We start from the raw sequence: 24,912 nt of genomic DNA, 5'->3' as shown, positions 1-24,912 counted from the left end.
TATCCCGTGTCTCAGGCCCTGCATCTCGTGTACCATGTCCCGTGTCCCAGGCCCCATGTCCCGTGTCTCAGGCCCAGCATCCCGTGTACCATGTCCCGTGTTCCAGACCCCGTGTCCCGTGTCTCAGGCCGTGAATCTCGTGTACCATGTCCCGTGTTCCAGACCCCGTGTCCCGTGTCTCAGGCCCTGCATCTCGTGTACCATGTACCGTGTCTCAGGCCCCATATCCCATGTCTCAGGCCCTGCATCCCGTGTCCCAAGACCCAAGTCCCGTGTCCCGGCTCCCAGTCCCCGTGTCCCCACAGACCCCGTGTGCCCCTCTCCTCCCTCCCTCCATAAATTCCTCCGTCTCCTCGCTACGCCTGGTGGAGCGTCGCCTGCCTCTCCAGCACCTCCAGGTAGTCCGTGTCCACGTGGACTTTCGCTCGCAGTTCCAGGTACTCGCCTCCGCTTGCCTCCAGCAGACAGCCGGCCTCCAGCAACCGCGGCGCCTGCTGTTGCAGCTGTTGCATCTGCAGCTGCTGCTGCTGCTGCTGCGGTAACTCCACGACACCGGCCAGAGTGATGGCCTCGCAGATCTTCAGCTCCTGCCGACGCAATCCGGCTTCTACCTCCAGCAGAAACTCCTGCTGCTGCTGCTGGTGCTGTTGCTGCTGTTGGTGCTCCTGCTGCTGCAGCAGGAGGTGGTGCCGCTCGTGTAGATGCTGAAGATGCTGGAAGTGGTGGTCGTCCAGTATGAGCTGCTGCTGCTGATGTGGGTGATGTTGATGGTGTTGTTGTTGTTGTTGATGGTGGAGGAGGTGGTGGTATTGGTGGTATTGGTGGTGGTGGTGGCCAACCATGCCGTCGCCGGGAAGGTGCGACAATATCAGTCGGCCCGGCGAGACGTCGGCCAGGCTGGCGGTGGTGGCGCCGGTGGTGGTGGAGGTGGTGGTGGTGGTGGTGGCGGTGGCGCCCGTGATGATTCCGCCCACGGTGGCTCCGACCGCGCTGGGACTCATCCACTCGGCGCGTGGCGGCGCGTAGATCGGGTTGCGGCACATCCTGCCGAGGAAGCGCGGCAGGTGGACGGACGACGAGTCGTAGACTCCGCCGGTGCCGCCGCTGCCGGAGCCACTGCCACCGGACGCGGCCGTCAGCATGGCACGCTCGGCGGCGGCGGCTTTGGCGCCGCGCTCGGAGGAGGCCGAGCAGCCGTGTCCGTAGATGGCGTAGCGCAGATGCAGCCCCGCAGAGCTCACATCCTGTGGGGTGGGGAGAGGGGAGGGGTGGGGAGGAAGGGGGGGAGGAGGAGATGGTGGGAGGAGGAGGTGGGAGGAGATGGGAGGAGATGGTTGGAGGAGATGGAGGAGATGGTGGGAGGAGGTGGAGGAGATGGTGGAAAGAAGTGGAGGAGATGGTGGGAAGAGATGGTGGGAGGAGGTGGGAGGAGATGGAGGAGATGGTGGGAGGAGATGGAGGAGATGGTGGAGGAGATGGTGGAAGGAGGTGGAGGAGATGGTGGAGGAGATGGTGGGAGGAGGTGGAGGAGGAGATGGTGGAGGAGATGGTGGGAGGAGGTGGAGGAGATGGTGGGAGGAGGAGGTGGAGATGGTGGAAGGAGGTGGTGTAGGAGATGGTGTAGGAGATGGTGGGAGGAGGTGGGAGGTGGATGAAATCATGGGAGGAAATGGAGGAGATGGTAGGAGGAGATGGTGGAGATGGTGGGAGGAGGTGGGAGGAGGTGGATGACACGGTGGGAGGAGAGGGTGGGAGGAGGTGGGAGAGATTGTGAGAGGAGATTGAGGAGATGGTGGGAGAAGGTGTGCAGGAGGGATCAGGAGTTGGCAGGTGGTGGGTGGAGGTAATTTGGAAAGACACGGACAAATGGGGGATTAGCCGTGCTCAACCCGTGCTCGACCCGAGCCTAACCCGTGCTCGACCCGTGCTCGACCCGAGCTCGACCCGAGCTCGACCTGAGCTCGATCCGTGCTCAATCCGAGCTCACGTACCAGTGGAACACAAATGGCCTGCGACTCATAGACAAGGCGGTGACGCCGCAGTGACTGCCAACAGCGCCTTCTTGCCGACCCCACCATCAAAACCAACGATGCGGGTAGAACACCCCCCCCCCCACCCCTCTCCGCACACGAGCGAGCTAATTCCGTGGCTCCATCTCCCACGGCAGACGTCCTTTCGCGAACTCTTATCACCTAACCCGAGTTCCAAAATCCATAACGACAATTCTGTAGGTGTGTGGAAGTCGTCCGGAAGTCCTCAGTGGATGGGTTTCAGGGCGCCACGGTGGCTAGGAGATGTTAACTACCTCGCCTGGTATGCAGGTTGGTCGTGGGTTCGACCTCTCTCATCATCATCACGGTGGCTAGGAGATGTTAACTACCTCGCCTGGTGTACAGGAGGTCGTGGGTTCGATTCCAACCCTGACGCCTGCTGCTGTATATTTGGAGTTTGCGTGTCTCTGCCTTCCTACGATCCCACGGATTTTTCTCCAGGTCCTCCGGTTTTCCCCCTCCACACTTAAAAGCAACGTCACACGTTTCGGGTATATGACTGCTGCCATACATTTCCACGTGATGATGATGATGATAAACCGCCCACTTTCGTTGGGCTATCATTTGTGACGGGCCGGGTCACGAACGATAACGAGAAAAGTGCCACCTTTTATCGAAAAACGCGTTAAGCGAAAACCATTTCCCCGTAAATAATAAAGTAATGATAAAGTCTGGCGAGGTACGATGTGCTGCTACTACTAATGCTGCTGCTGCTGCTACGCACACTGCGCGGTGAGATGGCGGGACAAACAACCGCTGCCGAGTTACCGTATCACTCCGCTCAGCCGCTCAGCTCAAGAAAGTAGTTCGTCGTCGACCGCTCGCTTGTAAACGGAGCGTTGTAACGGAGCGGTGTTCCGTGTTGTAACGGCGCAGTGTTCCACGGGAACTTTTTTTTCCTTCTGCACCTCACTTGCTACAGGTGCCATGGTGACGTCACCGCCACTTGTTGGGTTGTTGTTGTTGTTGTCCTGTTGTTGCTGTTGTTCTTGTTGTCGTGGGGAGCGGTGGCGCAGCGGTTAGCGCTACGAACCCGGCAGAGATCCGAGCTCACGGCCACGACACCACCAGTGACGATTATCCGAACCCAGTCCTGGTCCTCGCCTAGGTCGACTCAGCCTCAAATTGTTACCTGCTAGAGAAAGGGGACCTCCAACTACTACACAAAGACAAAGATCCTGCCCTCACCCCACTCCGTGTAGCCTCAACGGGCTGTTGGGGCAAGTGCTGTTCACGAACTGCCAGAGGTGTGGACTCGAGTCATGTGACTTGGACTCGAGTCAGACTCGAGTCATGAATTTGATGACTTGCGACTCGACTTGGACTTGCATAACAATGACTTTGTCCCACCTCTGCGAACTGCACCTGTGATCAGCAGAGTTGGCTACGTACGGAGCGACATAAAGTTGAAGGTACGCACGTACATGACAGGTAACTAGTTTGAGGCTGAGTGGACCTAGCGGCAGGCCCCAGGACTGGGTTGAGACCATCCTCACCGATGTTGGTGGCCGTGAGTGGGAATCGAACTCGGTTCACTAGGCTCAGTAGCGCCGCTTAGCGCTAACCGCTACCCCCACCACTCTCACCACGACCACCACTGTCATTCATCATCGCCATCATCATCATCATCATCGCCATCATCATCATCGCCATCATCATCATCGCCATCATCATCATCATCGCCATCATCACCATCATCAACATCATCATCATCATCATCGCCATCATCATCATCAACATCATCATCATCGCCAACATCATCATCATCGCCATCATCATCATCGCCATCATCATCGCCATCATCATTCATCATCGCCATCATCACCATCAACATCATCATCATCGCCAACATCATCATCATCATCATCGCCATCATCATCATCATCGCCATCATCATCGCCATCATCATTCATCATCGCCATCATCATCATCATCGCCACCATCATCATCATCATCGCCATCATCATCATCATCATCGCCATCATCATCGCCATCATCATTCATCATCGCCATCATCATCATCATCGCCACCATCATCATCATCATCGCCATCATCATCATCGCCATCATCATCGCCACCATCATCATCATCGCCATCATCATCATCATCGCCATCATCATCATCATCATCGCCGCCATCATCACCATCATCAACATCATCATCATCATCATCGCCATCATCATCATCGCCATCATCATCATCGCCATCATCATCATCATCATCAACATCATCATCATCATCATCGCCATCATCACCATCAACATCATCATCATCATCATCGCCATCATCATCATCATCATCGCCATCATCATCGCCATCATCATTCATCATCGCCATCATCATCATCATCGCCACCATCATCATCATCGCCGCCATCATCATCATCATCGCCACCATCATCATCATCATCGCCATCATCATCATCATCATCGCCATCATCATCATCGCCACCATCATCATCATCGCCACCATCATCATCATCATCATCATCATCGCCACCATCATCATCATCATCGCCATCATTATCATCATCGCCACCATCATCATCATCATCGCCATCATCATCATCATCGCCACCATCATCATCATCATCGCCACCATCATCATCATCATCGCCACCATCATCATCATCATCGCCACCATCATCATCATCATCGCCACCATCATCATCATCGCCACCATCATCATCATCATCGCCATCATCATCATCATCGCCACCATCATCATCATCATCGCCATCATCATCATCATCGCCACCATCATCATCATCATCGCCACCATCATCATCATCATCGCCACCATCATCATCATCATCGCCATCATCATCATCACCATCATCATCGCCACCATCATCATCATCATCGTAATTATTTCTGTAGAACTCAGTTTTCAGTTTCTTGCCCTGCTCCGCACCTCCGATTAGCGCGGCGGGCTACGTACGGTGCGAAGGAAGTTCAACAAACATGCATACTCACTAGGTACTGATTCGAGGCTGAGTCGACCTAGGGGAGCCCCAGGACTGGGCTCAGGTGAATCGTCACCGATGTTGGTGGCCGTGAGCGGGAATCGAACTCGGTTCACGAAGCTCAGTAGCGCCGCGTAGCGCTAACCGCTGCACCACCGTTCCCCCCACCACTGTCATGATCAACATCACCACCATCATCATCATCATCATCGCCATCATCATCATCGCCATTATCATCATCGCCATCATCATCACATCATCGTCATCATCATCATCGCCATCATCATCATTATCGCCACCATCATCATCATCATCGCAATCATCATCTCGTCATCATCATCATCGCCACCATCCTCATCAACATCGCCACCATCATCATGATCATCAACATCGCCACCATCATCATCATCATCAACATCGCCACCATCATCATCAACATCGCCACCATCATCATCATCAACATCGCCACCATCATCATCGCCACCATCATCATCAACATCGCCACCATCATCATCATCAACATCGCCACCATCATCATTCATCATCGCCATCATCATTCATCATCGCCATGATCATCGCCATCATCATCATCGCCACCATCATCATCATCAACCTCGCCATCATCATCATCGCGGCCATCATCATTATCGCCACCATCATCATCATCATCGCCACCATCATCATCATCGCCACCATCATCATCAACATCGCCACCATCATCATCGCCGCCATCATCATCGTCGCCATCATCATCATCGCCACCATCATCAACATCGCCACCATCATCATCGCCACCATCATCATCATCGGCACCATCATCATCATCATCGGCACCATCATCATCATCGCCACCATCATCATCAACATCGCCACCATCATCATCGCCACCATCATCATCGTCGCCATCATCATCATCACCACCATCATCATCGCCACCATCATCATCATCATCATCGCCACCATCATCATCATCGCCACCATCGTCATCATCGCCACCGTCATCATCGTCATCATTTCTGTAGAACTCAGCTTGTGTGTGGTTGGCTACGTACGGCGCGAAGGAAGTTCCACGTTCGTACACAATTACCAGCGCCGCCATCGTCACCACCAGTTAACCGATACACAAACATCGTTGACATCATCATTACCACCACCACCACCACCACCAACAACAACAACAACATCCTCATCATCACCATCATTAATTAGCACCCCCATCAGCAGCGAGGTTACGGTGATGTCATTTATTGCTCGAATTATTCCTGCTGCGTTTTAAGATTCGGAGCCAATTCCACAAACTCAATTAGTTGGCGCTAATAAAGGCAAAATGTGATCGTCAAGATTCCGCTGACGGCGCGGGCTCTGTGCACCACCTGTACCGTGACTCCCTGCTGTTGAGCGTGCTGGTGGTGGTGGCGGTGGTGGCAGTGGTGGTGGCGGTGGTTGTGGAAGTGGTGGTGGTGGGGGAGGTGGTGGTGGTGGTGGAGGTGGTGGTGATGGAGGTGGTGGTGGTGGTGGGGGAGGTGGTGGCGGAGGTGCTGGTAGTGGTGGTGGAGGTGGTGGTGGTGGGGGAGGTGGTGGTGGTGGGGGAAGTGGTGGTGGTGGTGGTGGAGGTGGTGGTGATGGAGGTGGTGGTGGGGGAGATAGTGGTGGAGGTGGTGGCGGTGTTGGCGGCGGAGGTGGTGGTGGTGGCTGTGGCGGTGGTAGAGGTGGTGGTGGTGGAGGCGGTGGTGGTGGTGATGGTGGTGGAGGTGGTAGAGGTGGTGGCGATGGTGGTGGTGGAGAAGGTGGCGGTGGCGGTGGTGGTGGTGGTGGCGGTGGTGGCGGTAGGGGTGGGGATGATGATGATGATGAGAGTGGTGGTGATGAGAGTGGTGGTGATGAGAGTGATGGTGATGATGGTAATAATGATGGTGGTGGTGTGCATGTTGGGTATGATGTTAGCAGTGGTGGCGGGCGCTGACAGGATGATGGATAAGGATGGAGGACACGCAGGAGGACACAAATCATCTTCTTGGTTTTTTTTTTTCGGTAAAGTCACGTAGAAGGGAAGTAATAAAATAATAAAAATGCAACATAATAGAACAATTCTCACGTGACTTTACCGAAACAACCAAGAAGATGAATTCCTGCAGTCACGAAAGCTTTAAATCGAAAGGACACAAATCCTCAGCGGGTTTTTTTTTCTTTCTCCGAGTCCTCCGGCTTTCTCCCCTCCACTTTAAGAAGCACGCGTTTCGACTGGTGAGATGTTTTGTTGAACACGCAGGAGGCTTTCGCCACCAATCCATCGCAGAGGTGTTTGGGTTAGATCTCCTGATGAAGCCAGTCGTGATTACTGGCGAAACGTCGGACTCGGAGTGTGAACGTTGTGCTGGGTTCACTCTCCGGCACACGACCGGTTAGTGCCGTTCCAGTCACGATTTGGCACTAATTGGCTGTGTCGGGTGGTGGCGGGTTTAACGACGCATTTATCTTTACGCGTAGTATGGATTAGATTATTTTACTGCAATAAATTTCGACGCGGTGATGAATGCCACTTTTTTTTTTCAGCTGTCAATTGCGGCCAGGTCGCTTCTGAAAAAAAAACAAGCTAATAGCTGAGTGAGGCTTTACTAATTTGAGGCTGAGTCGACCTAGGGGAGCCCCAGGCACCGGGCTCAGATAATCGTCACTGATGTCGGTGGCCTCTAGCGGGAATCGAACTCGGTTCACTCGGCTCAGGTAAGCTAGAAACATTGCTCAGTTTTGATTTGAAAATGCATCTTTGGTGGATTTTTGTTTTACATTTCTTACCCTTCGCACTGCTCTCGTGCGTTTGTGTCTTTTAAAATCCTTTATATTAAGTTCGCGTGCTTGCTTAGGACCGTGCAAATCTTTCGGTCGTTTTTTAACCCACTTCCCGTGATACAATCGAGCTGACATTTGGCACACAGACTCGTTGTGCGTGACAATTAATGTTCGTGAATTTTTTTTTCCAAAATTTTACACTGTTTAGGATGAAAATATTATATTTAATTACCAATTGCTTAATGGTGCAATGCAATCATCTGACCTATAGGTGGCAGCCATCTCAAGCCAGAGGACGAGAGAACTCTAGCCGCCACGCATATAAAGGATTTATCGTGAAAAACTTTGTTTTTACGGGTTATACTTGTTAAATCCTTTATATTAAGTTCACTTGCTTGCTTGCTTGCGCGCTTACGACCGTGCAAATCTTTCGGTCGTTTTTTTAACCCACTTCCCGTGATCCAATCGAGCTGACATTTTGCACACAGACTCGTTGTGCGTGACAATTTCTTTTCGTGAACATTTTTTTCCAAAATTTTACACTTTTTAGGAAAAAATTAATTATATTTAATTACCAATTGCTTAATGGTGGCAGACAATCATCTGACCCATAGGTGGCAGCCATCTCAAGCCAGAGGACGAGAGGACTCTAGCCGCCACGCATATAAAGGATTTATAGTGAAAAACTTTGTTTTTACGGGTTCATTTTTTTTGTTTGGTGTTGCAACGTTGTGACCCACGCGGACCTCCGTTACTTGGAACTTCGTGCGCGAATAAAAAAGAAAACTTCATAGCCCATCGGATTACTCCTCGAGTATACGAATAAATATTCCGATTCTTGATCCGACAGACAGAGACAGAGAGAGACAGAGAGAGGCAGGAGGAGGAGGAGCGAATGCGCCTTCTCCCTCCACGCGGATTTCTGTGTGCGGCTCACGCTGCGACAGAAACAAGTATAACCCGTAAAAACAAAGTTTTTCACTATAAATCCTTTATATGCGTGGCATCGGGGCGGCTAGAGTCCTCTCGTCCTCTGGCTTGAGATGGCTGCCACCTATGGGTCAGATGATTGTCTGGCAGAATTAAACAATTGGTAATTAAATATTTATTTATTTTCCCCTAAACAGTGTAAAATTTTGGAAAAATTTTTTTCACGAAAATGCATTGTCACGCACAACGAGTCTGTGTGCAAAATGCCAGCTCGATTGGATCACGGGAAGTGGGTTAAAAAACGACCGAAAGATTTGCACGGTCCTAAGCAAGCAAGCGAACTTAATATAAAGGATTTAAAAAGAGACAAAGATCCCCCGTATAGCCTCAACAGACTGTAGGGGCAAGTGCTGTTAGCGAGCACCTATGAAGGCCAGAACGGCACACGAGGGGGTGGGTGGCCAACACCACGCCCGGCCGCCTTTGTCTCCCTAGTGACAATGTTTACTACACACCGCACCAGGTACTAATTTGAGGCTGAGTCGACCTAGGGCAAGCCCATAACCGATTTAGATACTTGTCACTGGTGTTGGCCGTGAGCGAGAGTCAAACTCGTGTCGCCGGTTGCATAGCGCAGCGCGCTAACCACTACACCACCCACACCACCCACACCACCCACACCACCTACAACACCTACACCACCCACCCACACCACCCACACCACCCACCCACGCCACCCACACCACCCCACCCACCCACACCACCCACACCACCCACACCACCCACACCACCTACACCACCCACTCACACCACCTACACCACCCACACCACCCACACCACCCACCCACACCACCCCACCCACCCACACCACCCACACCACCCACACCACCTACAACACCTACACCACCCACACCACCCACCCACACCACCTACACCACCCACCCACACCACCCACACCACCCACACCACCCACTCACATCACCCCACCCACCCACACCACCCACACCACCCACACCACCTACACCACCCACCCACACCACCCACCCACACCACCTACACCACCTACACCACCCACACCACCCCACCCACCCACACCACCCACTCACACCACCCAACCTACACCACCCACACCACCCACCCACGCCACCCACACCACCCACTCACACCACCCCACCCACCCACACCACCCACACCACCTACACCACCCACTCACACCACCTACACCACCCACACCACCCACACCACCCACACCACCCACCCACACCACCCCACCCACCCACACCACCCACACCACCCAAACCACCCACACCACCCACCCACACCACCCACACCACCCACCCACACCACCCACCCACACCACCCACACCACCTACAACACCCACCCACACCACCCACACCACCCACCCACACCACCCACACCACCCACCCACACCACCCACCCACACCACCCACACCACCTACACCACCCACCCACACCACCCACACCACCCACACCACCCACTCACATCACCCCACCCACCCACACCACCCACACCACCCACACCACCCACACCACCTACACCACCCACCCACACCACCCACCCACACCACCTACACCACCTACACCACCCACACCACCCCACCCACCCACACCACCCACTCACACCACCCAACCTACACCACCCACACCACCCACCCACGCCACCCACACCACCCACTCACACCACCCCACCCACCCACACCACCCACACCACCTACACCACCCACTCACACCACCTACACCACCCACACCACCCACACCACCCACACCACCCACCCACACCACCCCACCCACCCACACCACCCACACCACCCAAACCACCCACACCACCCACCCACACCACCCACACCACCCACCCACACCACCCACCCACACCACCCACACCACCTACAACACCCACCCACACCACCCACACCACCCACCCACACCACCCACACCACCCACCCACACCACCCACCCACACCACCCACACCACCTACACCACCCACCCACACCACCCACACCACCCACACCACCCACTCACATCACCCCACCCACCCACACCACCCACACCACCCACACCACCCACACCACCTACACCACCCACCCACACCACCTACACCACCTACACCACCCACACCACCCCACCCACCCACACCACCCACTCACACCACCCAACCTACACCACCCACACCACCCACCCACGCCACCCACACCACCCACTCACACCACCCCACCCACCCACACCACCCACACCACCTACACCACCCACTCACACCACCTACACCACCCACACCACCCACACCACCCACACCACCCACCCACACCACCCCACCCACCCACACCACCCACACCACCCAAACCACCCACACCACCCACCCACACCACCCACACCACCCACCCACACCACCCACCCACACCACCCACACCACCTACAACACCCACCCACACCACCCACACCACCCACCCACACCACCCACACCACCCACCCACACCACCCACACCACCTACAACACCCACCCACTCACACCACCCCACCCACCCACACCACCCACACCACCCACTCACACCACCCACACCACCCACTCACACCACCCCACCCACCCACACCACCCACACCACCTACACCACCCACTCACACCACCTACACCACCCACACCACCCACACCACCCACCCACACCACCCCACCCACCCACACCACCCACACCACCCAAACCACCCACACCACCCACCCACACCACCCACACCACCCACCCACACCACCCACCCACACCACCCACACCACCTACAACACCCACCCACACCACCCACACCACCCACCCACACCACCCACACCACCCACCCACACCACCCACACCACCCACCCACACCACCCACACCACCCACCCACACCACTTACCCATCCAACCTACACCACCTACACCACCCACCCACCCACACCACCCACTCCACACCACCTACACCACCCACACCACCTACATCACACCACCAACACCACCCCACCCACCCACACCACACCACCTACCCAACCCACACCACACCACCCACACCACACCACCCACACCACACCACCCACACCACACCACCCACACCACACCACCCAGCCACACCACCCCACCCCACCCACCCACCCTCACCACACCACCCACACCATCCACACCACCCACACCACCTACACCACCCCACCCACCCGCACCACCCCACCCACCCACACCACCCACGCTACACCACCCCCGCACACCACACCACCCACCACCCACACCACTCACCCACACTACCCACACCACCCCACCCCACCCACCCAACCCACACCACCCACACCACCCACTGCACACCACACCACCACACCCCACCCACCCACCCTCCCCACCTACACCACCTACACCACCCCACCCACCCATACCACCCCCGCAGACCACCCACACCACCCACACCACACCACCCCCGCACACCACCCACCCACCCCACCTACACCACCACACCACCTACATCACCCCACCCACACCACCTACATCACCCCACCCACCCCACCCACACCACCCACACCACACCACACCACCCACACCACCCACCCACACCACCCACCCACACCACCCACACCACCCACCCACACCACCCACCCACACCACCCACACCACCTACAACACCCACCCACACCACCCACACCACCCACCCACACCACCCACACCACCCACACCACCCACCCACACCACCCACACCACCCACCCACACCACCCACACCACCCACCCACACCACTTACCCATCCAACCTACACCACCTACACCACCCACCCACCCACACCACCCACTCCACACCACCTACACCACCCACACCACCTACATCACACCACCTACACCACCCCACCCACCCACCCACACCACCCACACCACCCACCCAACCCACACCACCCCACCTACACCACACCACCCACTCCACACCAACCACACCACACCACCCACACCACCCACCCACACCACACCACACCACCCCACCCACCCACCCACAACACCTACACCACCTACACCACCACACCACCTACATCACCCCACCCACCCCACCCACACCACCCACACCACACCACCCACACCACCCACCCACACCACACCACACCACCCCACCCACCCACATCACCTACACCACCTACACCACCTACACCACCCCACCCACCCACACCACCCACCCAACCCACACCACCCCACCTACACCACACCACCCACTCCACACCAACCACACCACACCACCCACACCACCCACCCACACCACACCACACCACCCCACCCACCCACACCACCTACATCACCTACACCACCCCACCCACCCACACCACTCAACCCAAACCACACCACCCACACCACACCACCCACACCACCCAACCCACACCACCCCACCTACACCACACCACCCACACCACACCACACCACCCACACCACCCAGCCACATCACACCACACCACCTACACCACCCACACCACCCACACCACCCAACTCACACCACCCCACCTACACCACCCCCGCAAACCACCCACTCAACCTACACCACACCACCCACACCACCCCACCCACCCCCACATCACCTCGCTCACTCCGCCCGCTCTGGCATTTTGTTTAAAGTTTCGTGATATAATTTATTTAATTTCTCCCCGTCGCTGTCCAAGCTGCTACCCTCACCTCCACGTCCCAATTAGCGTCAAGGAACGATGCCGGGGAGATCCGTTTCTGACCGCCGGAATTTTTGTTATTTTATTATTATTTTTCATACAGCGGTGTCTGTGTCTGTGTGTCTGTGTGTGTGTCTGTGGGGAGCGGTGGTGTAGCGGTTAGCGCGCTGCACTACGAACCTGGCGACCCGGGTTCGATTCCCGCTCACGGCCAACAACACCAGTGACGCTTATTTGAACCGGTCCTGGGCCTCCCCTAGGTCGACTCAACCTCAAATGAGTACCTGGTTCGGTGTGTAAACATCGCTGCTAGGGAGACAAAGGCGGTCGGGCGTGGTGCTGGCCACCCACCTCCTCGTGTACCGTTCCGGCCTTCATAGGTGCTCGCTAACAGCACTTGCCCCCTACAGTCTGTTAAGGCTATACGCGGGATCTTTATCTTTGTCTGTCTGTGTGTGTGGGGAGCGGTGGTGCAGCGGTTAGCGCTACGCCACGCTACGAACCCGGCGACCCGAGTTCGATTCCCGCTCACGGCCAACAACACCAGTGGAGAAAATCTGAACCGGTCCTGGGCCTCCCCTAGGTCGACTCGGCCTCAAATGAGTACCTGGGGGAGACAAAGGCGGCCGGGCGTGGCGCTGGCCACCTCACCCCGTCGTGTGCCACCGTGCCGGCCTTCATAGGTGCTAACAGCACTTGCCCCTCCAAAAGCTTTGTTAAAGGCTACACGGGGGACCTTTGTCTTTGTGAGTGTGTGCGTGTGTGCGTGCGTGCGTGTGTGCGTGTGTGCGTGCGTGCGTGCGTGTGTGCGTGTGTGCGTGCGTGTGTGTGTGCGTGCGTGTGTGCGTGTGTGCGTGTGTGCGTGTGTGTGCGTGCGTGCGTGCGTGCGTGCGTGTGTGCGTGTGTGCGTGCGTGCGTGCGTGCGTGTGTGCGTGTGTGCGTGTGTGCGCGTGTGCGCGTGTGCGCGTGTGTGCGTGTGTGCGTGTGTGCGTGCTGCCTCTCTCTCCGCTCTGGTTTTAATGATGTGGGACCTTGGGCAGGGATCTTGTTATTGGAAGGTTTTTTTTTACTTTTTTATTTTTGGACGGTGCAGGTTTGGTGGCGGTTCACGACGAAGGCTTTTGGGGGGTTTTAGATTTTCGTGAGTATCAATTTGTCGTGGCCCTCCACCACCCGACACGGCCAGACAGGTTCGTCACGTGAACAGAACACACAGACACACACACAGACACACACACACAGACACACACAGACACACACAGACACACACACACAGACACACACACAGACACACACACAGACACACACACAGACACATACACAGACACATACACAGACACACACACACGGACACACACACACAGACACACATCAAACTCTTTGTTTTTTTCGGTAAAGTCAGGTAGGTAATAAAAAAAAAACTAAATAAAATCGCGACGTTTCGGGCGCAACATAAGCGTCCTTCTTCAGGTGGGTCACACACATCATGTCAGCAGCTTTGGAGCGATCCGTGCGTGGGTTTGGTTGTTCTCTCCTCCTTCTCCTCCCTCCCCCTCCTCCTCCCCCCTCCTCCCCCCCCCCTCCTCCCCCTCCCCCCTCTTCTCTTTTCCCCCCTCCCTCCTCCCCCTTCCTTCTCCTTCCTCTTCCCCCCTCCTCCCTCCCCCTCTCCTCCTCCTCCTCCTCCTCCTCCTCCACCTACTCCCCCTCCCTCCCTCCTCCTGCCCCCTCCTCCCTCCCTCCCCCCCTCCTCCCCCCTCCTCCTCCCCCCTCCCCCCTCCCCCCTCCCCCTCTCCTCCTCCACCTACTCCCCCTCCCTCCCTCCTCCTGCCCCCTCCTCCCTCCCTCCCCCCCTCCTCCCCCCTCCCCCCTCCTCCCCCCTCCTCCTCCTCCACCTACTCCCCCCCCCCTCCCCCCTCCTCCCCCCTCCTCCTCCTCCACCTACTCCCCCTCCCCCTCCTCCTCCTCCCCCCCCCCTCCTCCCCCTCCCCCCTCTTCTCTTTTCCCCCCTCCCTCCTCCCCCTTCCTTCTCCTTCCTCTTCCCCCCTCCTCCCTCCCCCTCTCCTCCTCCTCCTCCTCCACCTACTCCCCCTCCCTCCCTCCTCCTGCCCCCTCCTCCCTCCCTCCCCCCCTCCTCCCCCCTCCTCCTCCCCCCTCCCCCCTCCCCCCCCCTCCCCCCTCCCCCCTCCCCCTCTCCTCCTCCACCTACTCCCCCTCCCTCCCTCCTCCTGCCCCCTCCTCCCTCCCTCCCCCCCTCCCCCCCTCCCCCTCCTCCCCCCTCCTCCTCCTCCACCTACTCCCCCCCCCTCCCCCCCTCCCTCCCCCCCACTACAGCAGGGATGTTGCAGGCCCCTAGTAATTGGCTTCACTCTCCGTCCGTACAACCGGTCCACCCCCACCCACCCACACACGCACGGGATGTCCGCTAATCGATGGATGATTGCGGGGAACGTTTGATATATAAATAATTATACAAATACAATTTTTTTTTTTGCCAGACTCAGCGATTTCTTTTTGCAGACTTGGAAGGGGCCCGAGGGAGGGGGGTGGGGTGGTGTGGTTTGCGGTGGGGGGGGGAGCGGTGGTGCAGTGGTTAGCGCGCCGTGCTCCGAACGCGTTAATATCTTCCCTGGAGTAGGTGGTACTTCGTTTTATCAACCCCCATCCGAAGGGAGGGATGCTGATGATGATGGTCACAGTTCGTATGATCACTGTTACATTGCTTTTATGGCTTTATTTTGGTGATTTCGAATACGTTTTTTTGGTTTGGCCATGTTTGTGTTGTTGTAGTACGGAGTTAGAATGATGGCCTTAATCTAAGTTGTCTTGTGGTTGTTGTTGTTGTTGTTTGACTTGCATCCCACTTGGATTTTTGCACGCAGCGTTGGTCTACGATGCCTTTTTTTCTGGAAGACTTTGCAGTTTTTTTTCCTAGATTTCTCTGTTTGCACATAGTCGCATATTCACTTTAAGATGTTTTCTTGTTCATGTTTTTGTTCTGTTGCTTGTTGCGGTTGCACCCGATTCAAGAGCCGAATGGCTCACAGGGCTACACCGAATACATGAAACTGAATCGCCCCTTCAACTTCCTCTCCCCGAGCACCCAGATGCTGACGACTGCCGTGATTTGGATGCTGCTGGGGGAGGAGGGGGAGCGGTGGCGCAGCGGTTAGCGCACGGCGCTACTGAGCCTGGAGACCCGAGTCCTGGGGCTCCCCCTAGGTCGACTCGGCCTTAAAATGCCCGGTGAGTATGCATGTTTGTTGGACTTTCTTCGCACCGTACGTAGCCCACCGCGCTCATCGGAGGTGCATACAAGGACACTAAACCAAAAACTTGAGTTCTAAAGAAATAATGACGATGATGATGATAGTGGCGGGGAGCGGTGGTGCAGCGGTTAGCGCACGGCGCTACTGAGCCTACTGACCCTGAGTTCGATTCCCGCTCACGGCCACCAACATCGGTGACGTATTCATCTGAGCCCAGTCCTGGGGTTCCACTAGGTCGACTCAGCCTCGAACGAGTACCTTGGCTGTGTCAACATCGCTTCACTTAGGGAGACAAAGGCGGCCGGGCGGGATGACCAGCACTGTCCTTCCACCCCCCCCTCCTCTCCACGTGCTCTAGAACCTCATCGGCGGTGCTACTACTCGCCACTTGCAGCACTTTGCCCCGACAGTCTTAAGAGCTATACGGGGGATCTTTGCATTTGTCTTACGGAATTGTACCCCCCCCCCCCTCCAACCCGCCCCGCCCCCCCCCCGTTATAGCGAGAATCACCTGCACAGTGAAAATGAAACCTTCGTTTTGATTAACGAAACTTTTATCTGACGAAAAGGAAATCATCGCAAACGCGCTGCGAGGCGTCGACATCGAATTCCGGGAATTTCGTCGGCTCTGATGATCTTTTAACTTTAACTCTTTTGACGTTTGGGGTTTGAAGGGAGCATTGATGATTCATCAACAACAACATCAGCAGCAGCTGGGGTAGAACTAATAAAAGGTATGCGAATATATTAAACAGGCGATGCTTTGAAATTTATCGCCACTGTTAATTTCGCTGAAGCTCGGTGAAGTGAGTAAAATTTTTTTTACTGCTTTTAAGTGTTTAATGAGGCCTTAGTTCGTGAGCTAGCACACACACACACCGCACACACACACACACTCTCACACACACTTTACACAGCACACACACCACACTCACACACACCACACTCACACACACCGCACACACACACACCACACACACACTACACACACCACACACTACACACCACACACACCGCACACACACACACCGCACACACCACTCACACACACACCACACACACACCGCACACACCACTCACACACACCACTCTCACACACACTTAACACACCACACGCACACACACACACCGCACACGCACACACCACACACACCTCACACCACTCACACCACTCACACCACTCACGCACTCACCCCGCACACACCACTCACACACACCAAACACACCGCACACACACACCGCACACACACACTACACACCACACACACGCACACACCCACTACACACACCACACACACCACACACACACACACCACAGACACACCACACACACCACACTCACACCACACTCACACACACACTTTACACAGCACACACACACCACACACACCGCACGCACCTCATACCACTCACACACTCACCCCGCACACACACTCACATACACTCACACACACTCTCAGACACTCTAACACACTCTCACACACTCTCACACACGCACACACTACACCCCACACACACTACACACACCACACTCACCACACTCACACCACACTCACACACACACTTTACACAGCACACACACACCGCACTCACACCACACACACCACACTCACACCATACACACACCACACTCACACACACACACTTTACACACCGCTCACACACCGCTCACACACACTTATACACCACACACACCTCACACACACACACCTCACACACACACCGCACACACACCCCACTCTCACACACACACACCACACACACACTTTACACAGCACATACACGCACACACTCACACCACACTCACACACACAACACATCACACACACCACACACAAAAACACACACGCACACCCCACACACACACCACACACACACCACATTATACCACACACACACACCACACACACACACATACCACACGCATACACCACACACACGCACACACACACACCACACACTACACACCACACACACCACACACGCACCCACACCATACACATACCATACACACCACACACCACACACGCATACACCACACACACGCACACACACCACACACTACATACCACACGCACACACACCATACATATACCACATACACCACACACACACACGCACACACACACCACACACACACCACACACACCACACACACTATACACCACAAACACACCACACACACACACATCACACACATCACACACACATCACACACACACACACACTATACACCACACACCACACAAACCACACACACACCACACACACACGCCACATACACTACACACGCACACACACACCACACACACTCCACACACACGCGCACACACACACACCACACACCACACACACCACACACACTATACACCACAAACACACCACACACACACACACATCACACACACATCACACACACACACACACTATACACCACACACCACACAAACCACACACACACCACACACACACGCCACATACACTACACACGCACACACACACCACACACACTCCACACACACACGCACACACACACCACACACACCACACACACACCACACTACACACACACCACACTACACACACACTACACACCACACACTCCACACGTAACCACCAACGTAAAACAGTGAATGCCCATCATCGACCCCTGTGAGCAGCAATTTCGCGATAATAATTTTTGTTTTTCCTTTTGAGATTTGAGCTCCACAGTGATTTGAGCCATTCGATTGCTTCCGTCCCAGAGTTTGTGACTTTGCAGAACCACTCACTCGCACATGCACAATTCAGGTTGTTGTTTTGTTGGGTTAAATCGCGTAAATAAAAATGTTGTGTCGTTAAACCCGCCACCACCCGACACAGTTAATTAGTAAGGTTTAGTGTCACGTAAACAAAACGTGCCGTGTTGTTACTAGTACAGCACTAGTGTATAGTGTAGTGTATAGTGTAGTGTAAAGTAGTATATAGTGAAGTGTATAGTGTAGTGTATAGTAGTGTATAGTGTAGTGTATAGTAGTGTATAGTGTAGTGTATAGTGTAGTGTATAGCGTAGTATATAGTGTAGTGTAGAGTGTAGTTTATAGTAGTGTAGTGTATAGTGTAGTCTATAGTGTAGTGTAAAGTAGTATATAGTGTAGTGTATAGTGTAGTGTATAGTGTAGTGTATAGCGTAGTGTATAGTGTAGTGTAAAGTAGTATATAGTGTAGTGTATAGTGTAGTGTATAGTAGTGTATAGTGTAGTGTATAGTGTAATGTATAGTAGTGTATAGTGTAGTGTATAGTGTAGTGAATAGTGTAGTGTACTAGTACAGCACACCGGCTGTGTGTTGGAGAGCAAATCCACAACATTTACAATCTGAGCACGACGTTTTTCCAGTCATTGCAACCAGCTTCATCAGGCCGACAGCGAGATTTGTGGAGAAATCCTCCCGTTTCGTTCCTTAAATCGAGGGATAGATGCGATGACGTCACTTGCGAGCCCTTCTCGCTCACCCACTTATCCAAAGACAAAGATCCCCCGCATAGCCTCGGCAGGCCTTTGGGGGCAAGTGCTGTGAGGAGGTCGCAGCGGCAAATCTATGAAGGTCGGCACGTGGCACACGAGGGGGTGGGTGGCCAGCACCACGCCCGGTCGCCTTTGTCTCCCCTCGTGGCGATGTTTACACAGCACATGAGGTACTAATTTGAGGCTGAGTCGACCTAGGGGAGGCCCAGGACCGGTTAAGATAATCGTCACTGGTGTTGGCCGTGAGCGGGAATCGAACTCGGGTCACCGGGTTCGTAGCGCAGCGTAGCGCTAACCACTACACCACCGCTCCCCCCCCACACACACACGCGCATCACCAGATAAGAAGCATTTTAAGGCTGAGTCGACCTTGCGGAAGGCCCAGGAACGGTTCAGATGAAATCAGTTGCCGGCGTTTGGTGACCGTGAGCGAGATTCAAACTCGAACGGGACTGGGTTCGTAGCGCAGCGAAGCGCTAACCACTGCGCCACCGCTCCCCCCCACGCACCCCACACAACCAACGCACGCTCCCCCTGAGCCAATGAAACCTGAGTTCGCATTCAGGTTGGTGGTGTGGAGGGGGTTGACTCAGCCCATCATCATCATCAACATCATCATCATCCCACCCTCTGTTCGGACGGGGTGGTCGATAAATTAGGTACCACCTCGACATTGATTCGTCAGTTTTATTTGATGGCGCTTTGAGTGGCAGATGTTTGTGTGAGCCCGGAAGGCGCCAATAGAATCGGAACACCCGACGAAAAGAAATGGGCCCCACGGTGGCTAGGAAATGTTGACTACCTCGCCTGGTGTACAGGAGGTCGTGGGTTCGATCTCTATCATAATCATCAGGGTGACTAGGAGATGTTGACTACCTCGCCTGGTGTACAGGAAGTCGTGGGTTCGATCTTTATCATCATGGTGGCTAGGAGATGTTGACTACTTCGCCTGGTGTACGGGAGGTCGTGGGTTCGATCTCGATCACAATTATGGGGGCTAGGAGATGTTGACTACCTCGCCTGATCTACAGGAGGTCGTGGGTTCGATCTCTATCATAATCATCAGGGTGACTAGGAGATGTTAACTACCTCGCTTGGTCTACAGGAGTTAGTGGGTTTGATCTCTATCATCATCACGGTGGCTAGGAGATGTTGACTACCTCGCCTGATCTACAGGAGGTCGTGGGTTCGATCTATATCATAATCATCAGGGTGGTTAGGAGATGTTGACTACCTTGCCTGGTGTACAGGAGATCGTGGGTTCGATCTATATCATAATCATCACGGTGGCTAGGAGATGTTGACTACCTCGCCTGATCTACAGGAGGTCGTGGGTTCGATCTATATCATAATCATCACGGTGGCTAGGAGATGTTGACTACCTCGCCTGGTGTACAGGAGATCGTGGGTTCGATCCAGACCCTGACGCCTGCTGCTGTATATTTGGAGTTTGTGGCGTCTCCCTCCCCGTGGTCGCGTAGATTTTTCTCAAGGTCCTCCGGGTTTTCCCTCCACGTTTGCAATCAACGTCACGCGTTTCGAGTCTTTTTGCTGCTGCTGTAAATTCCCCCGTGACGATGATGAGCAAGCAGCGATTTCTTTGAGCCGTCGTTTGTGAAAGCCAGGCCGCTTGTGCAAAACAGCTACGTAGTTCAAGCTAAAATAACAAAATAGTTCGACTTCTTGGTTCTTTCGGTAAAGTCACGTAGAAGGGAAGTAATAAAATAATAAAAATAAAACATAATAAAATAAAATATTATTATATTATTATATTATTTTATTTTATGATTATATTATTATATTATTTTATTTTATTATGTTTTATTTTTATTATTTTATTACTTCCCTTCTACGTGACTTTACCGAAAGAACCAAGAAGATGAATCCCTGCAGTCACGAAAGCTTTAAATCGAAAAATAGTTCGAGTTTACACCATTGGAACCTCATTTGCCAGTAAAAAATATGATAATAGTTTTTTTTTACCCTTCTATCTGGCAACAAAACTGACACCTTTTTTTACAAGGAGTCATGTTTGCATAGACTACAAAAAAAACCAATTATCATATTTATCATTTTTTTTACTGGCAAATGAGGTTCCAATGGTGTAAATGCTTATCCCCGAGCTCTCATACTCTGATGGTGCATTGTCTTTGAGTTGTGCGCCTTTTGGCGTCATCTGGTCCAACCCATGTGAGACTAGGCTCTAAAGAAAGCTGCCTCGGGTGTGGACCAATCAACTTCAAGGACAGTGCACATTATCAGAGTTATGTTTTTTGGTTGCATTATGACTGCAGGTATTGTGGTCTATGCAAACATGACTCCTTGTAAAAAAAGGTGTCAGTTTTGTTGCCAGATAGAAGGGTAAAAAAAAAACAATTATCAGTTCGAGTTTAGTTTTAAGAAATCAGGGATCACGATATTTGCCCGCTCCATGCATTGTCCTTGTGGATCGTGAATCGAGGTCAATCATATCGATTCTCGCTCGGTCGATCCGGCATCGGCTGCTCAACATTGACGAGGAAGCGATCTTGAGAGATGTCGATTCTCTGGCAATCGATTTGTTGGCAAGCAATACTTGGACCGAGTAGTGGTGTGACATCCAATGCCAATACTCACTAAGTGATGGTGACGTCACCACGGCGCTTGTGCCAGGCTAGGTGCACTTTGAGGCTCGCTGACAGGAGGAGGTCTCGGGACAAACCAGGTGGTGCCATGGGTTGGCTGACTGAGATGACCGGCAGATGCACCACCAGGTGTACCCCCTGGAGTGCCAACTGGCTGTCTTTTGATAATTGTTTTTTTACCCTTCTATCTGGCAACAAAACTGACACATTTTTACAAGGAGTCATGTTTGCATAGACCACAATACCTGCAGTCATAATGCAAACAAAAAACATAACTCTGTATGCACTGTGCTTGAAGTTGATTGGTCCACACCCGAGACAGCTTTCATTAGAGCCTAGTCTCACATGGTGTTGGACCAGATGACGCCAAAAGGCGCACAACTCAAAGACAATGCACCATCAGAGTATGAGAGCTCGGGGTAAGCATCTACACCATTGGAACCTCATTTGCCAGTAAGAAATATGATTATTGTTTTTTTACCCTTCTATCTGGCAACAAAACTGACACCTTTTTACAAGGAGTCATGACTCCTTGTGTAAATGGCTGTATTTTATATGCCCAGCGCTCCGATCGTTGTTGTGAGCGTTGCTCTTCTGCCCTAAGTCGTTGCTGGAGGGGCGACCGCCTCCAACTGCCCAGTAGCAGCAGCGTCCTTCACGAGCCTCCTCCACACCCCCCCCCCCTCCTGACTTCATTTGTTTGGCTCAAATCAGCAAGATCGGTGATTCCCCTCGCAGCCTGCTTTGAATTGCCACGTGAATTGTCGAAGGCTCGCTGTAAGGTCACCGGACAGACCCAGGTGGTGCCTTCGTTTGACTGACTGAGATGACTGGCGGATGCACCAGCTGTACCCCCCTTACGTGCCAACTCGCTGTGCTTTAGCACCCGGTGCTCCGCTCGTTGTTGTGAGCGTCGCTCCTCCGCCCTCCGTTGTTGCCGGAGGAGCGACTGCCTCCAACTGCCCAGTAGCAGCAGCAGCAGCGTCCTTCACGAGCCTCCTCCACACAACCCCTCACCCCCCACTTAATTCGTTTGGCTCACATCAGCAAGAAGATCGACGATTTCCGTCGAGGCCCACTTTCAATTTGTACCATAGCCACACTCACGCGGTGTCAAAACAACAACAACAACAAAAATACGGGAACTTGACTTGACAGTGGATAGACCTGACCCCTCCGAGCTGTAGCAGCGTGGATATTTCTCACAACTGGCTCTGGGCGAAGCGAACCGGGAGACGAGCAGGAGACATCGATGCCGGCTGGTGACCTTTGACACGAGCGACGAGCGGCAGAAGACTTTTCGTCTTTGCGTTTGTCGGTGCGTCCTTGTGAACTTATTTCTTTTCGCGGTATGGACGCAGACCCGGCAAAAAAGCGTCCAGGGCAAATGGCATCGACGCGCAGGATCGGGATTTACTAAATGCTGAGCCTCCTTCCGATGGACCCTCGGCTTGTGTCTCCGCAAGGTTTGGGCAAAAAAAATCCTACGATCAATTTGCCTGTTTTCTTTTTCTTCCATCCCAACCCGAACAGCAACGCAACCGTCAGACTCAAGTTCCGCTCACATCGGATCATCTTCATGGCAGCTATGGTGGTACCGCTGGCGTTAGACTAATGGATGCGTGGACAAACGGACAAACGGACGGACAGACAGATGCACGGACAGACACACGGACAAATGGACGGATGGATAGATGGACAGATGGACGGACAGACAGATGAATTGACGGATGGACAGACGGATGGATAATCACAACACTGGTTTGTTTTACACGATGGGAGCTGCTTTTACCCTCATGCCAAGGGCGTCTGAGCCCTGTGAAGTTAGTTTGTCCTTCGACCCGACCCCGCACCTCCGATGAGCACGGTTCGCTACGTACGGTGCGAACGAAGTTCAACGTCCTGTTGAGTGACTTTAATGCCCGAGTGGGTCATGACCCTCGCACCTGGGCTGGAGTGATTAGAAGGCACGGGCCAGATCGGCTCAATAACAACGGCAGCAGCAGCAGCAGCAGAAGGCTGCTGAACTTCTGTGCAGCACCGTGGGTTTATAATCACCAACTACGCCGTGAAGCATCACAGTTGCACGCCGGGTCCAAGGAAGAACATCCGCTGGATTGCA

At 54.0% G+C, this 24,912-nt stretch overlaps 1 protein-coding gene across 1 annotated transcript in view; it reads right to left on the bottom strand.

Annotated features, from left to right (window-relative positions):
- Positions 1 to 282: 282 nt before the first annotated feature.
- Positions 283 to 24,912, bottom strand: part of LOC144950113 (SLIT and NTRK-like protein 2) — a gene marked incomplete at its 5' end in the record, with an annotated part of 46,668 nt that continues 22,038 nt past the window's right edge. The window contains 1 exon segment of the mRNA XM_078880173.1: positions 283 to 1,244. Coding sequence (XP_078736299.1) covers positions 357 to 1,244 — 888 coding nt within the window.

This window comes from Lampetra fluviatilis, chromosome 56, assembly GCF_964198595.1.
Source record: "Lampetra fluviatilis chromosome 56, kcLamFluv1.1, whole genome shotgun sequence".
Lineage (NCBI taxonomy): Eukaryota > Metazoa > Chordata > Hyperoartia > Petromyzontiformes > Petromyzontidae > Lampetra > Lampetra fluviatilis.
The sequence above is the reverse complement of the archived record's forward strand: the minus strand, read 5'-3'. Positions and strand labels throughout refer to the sequence as shown.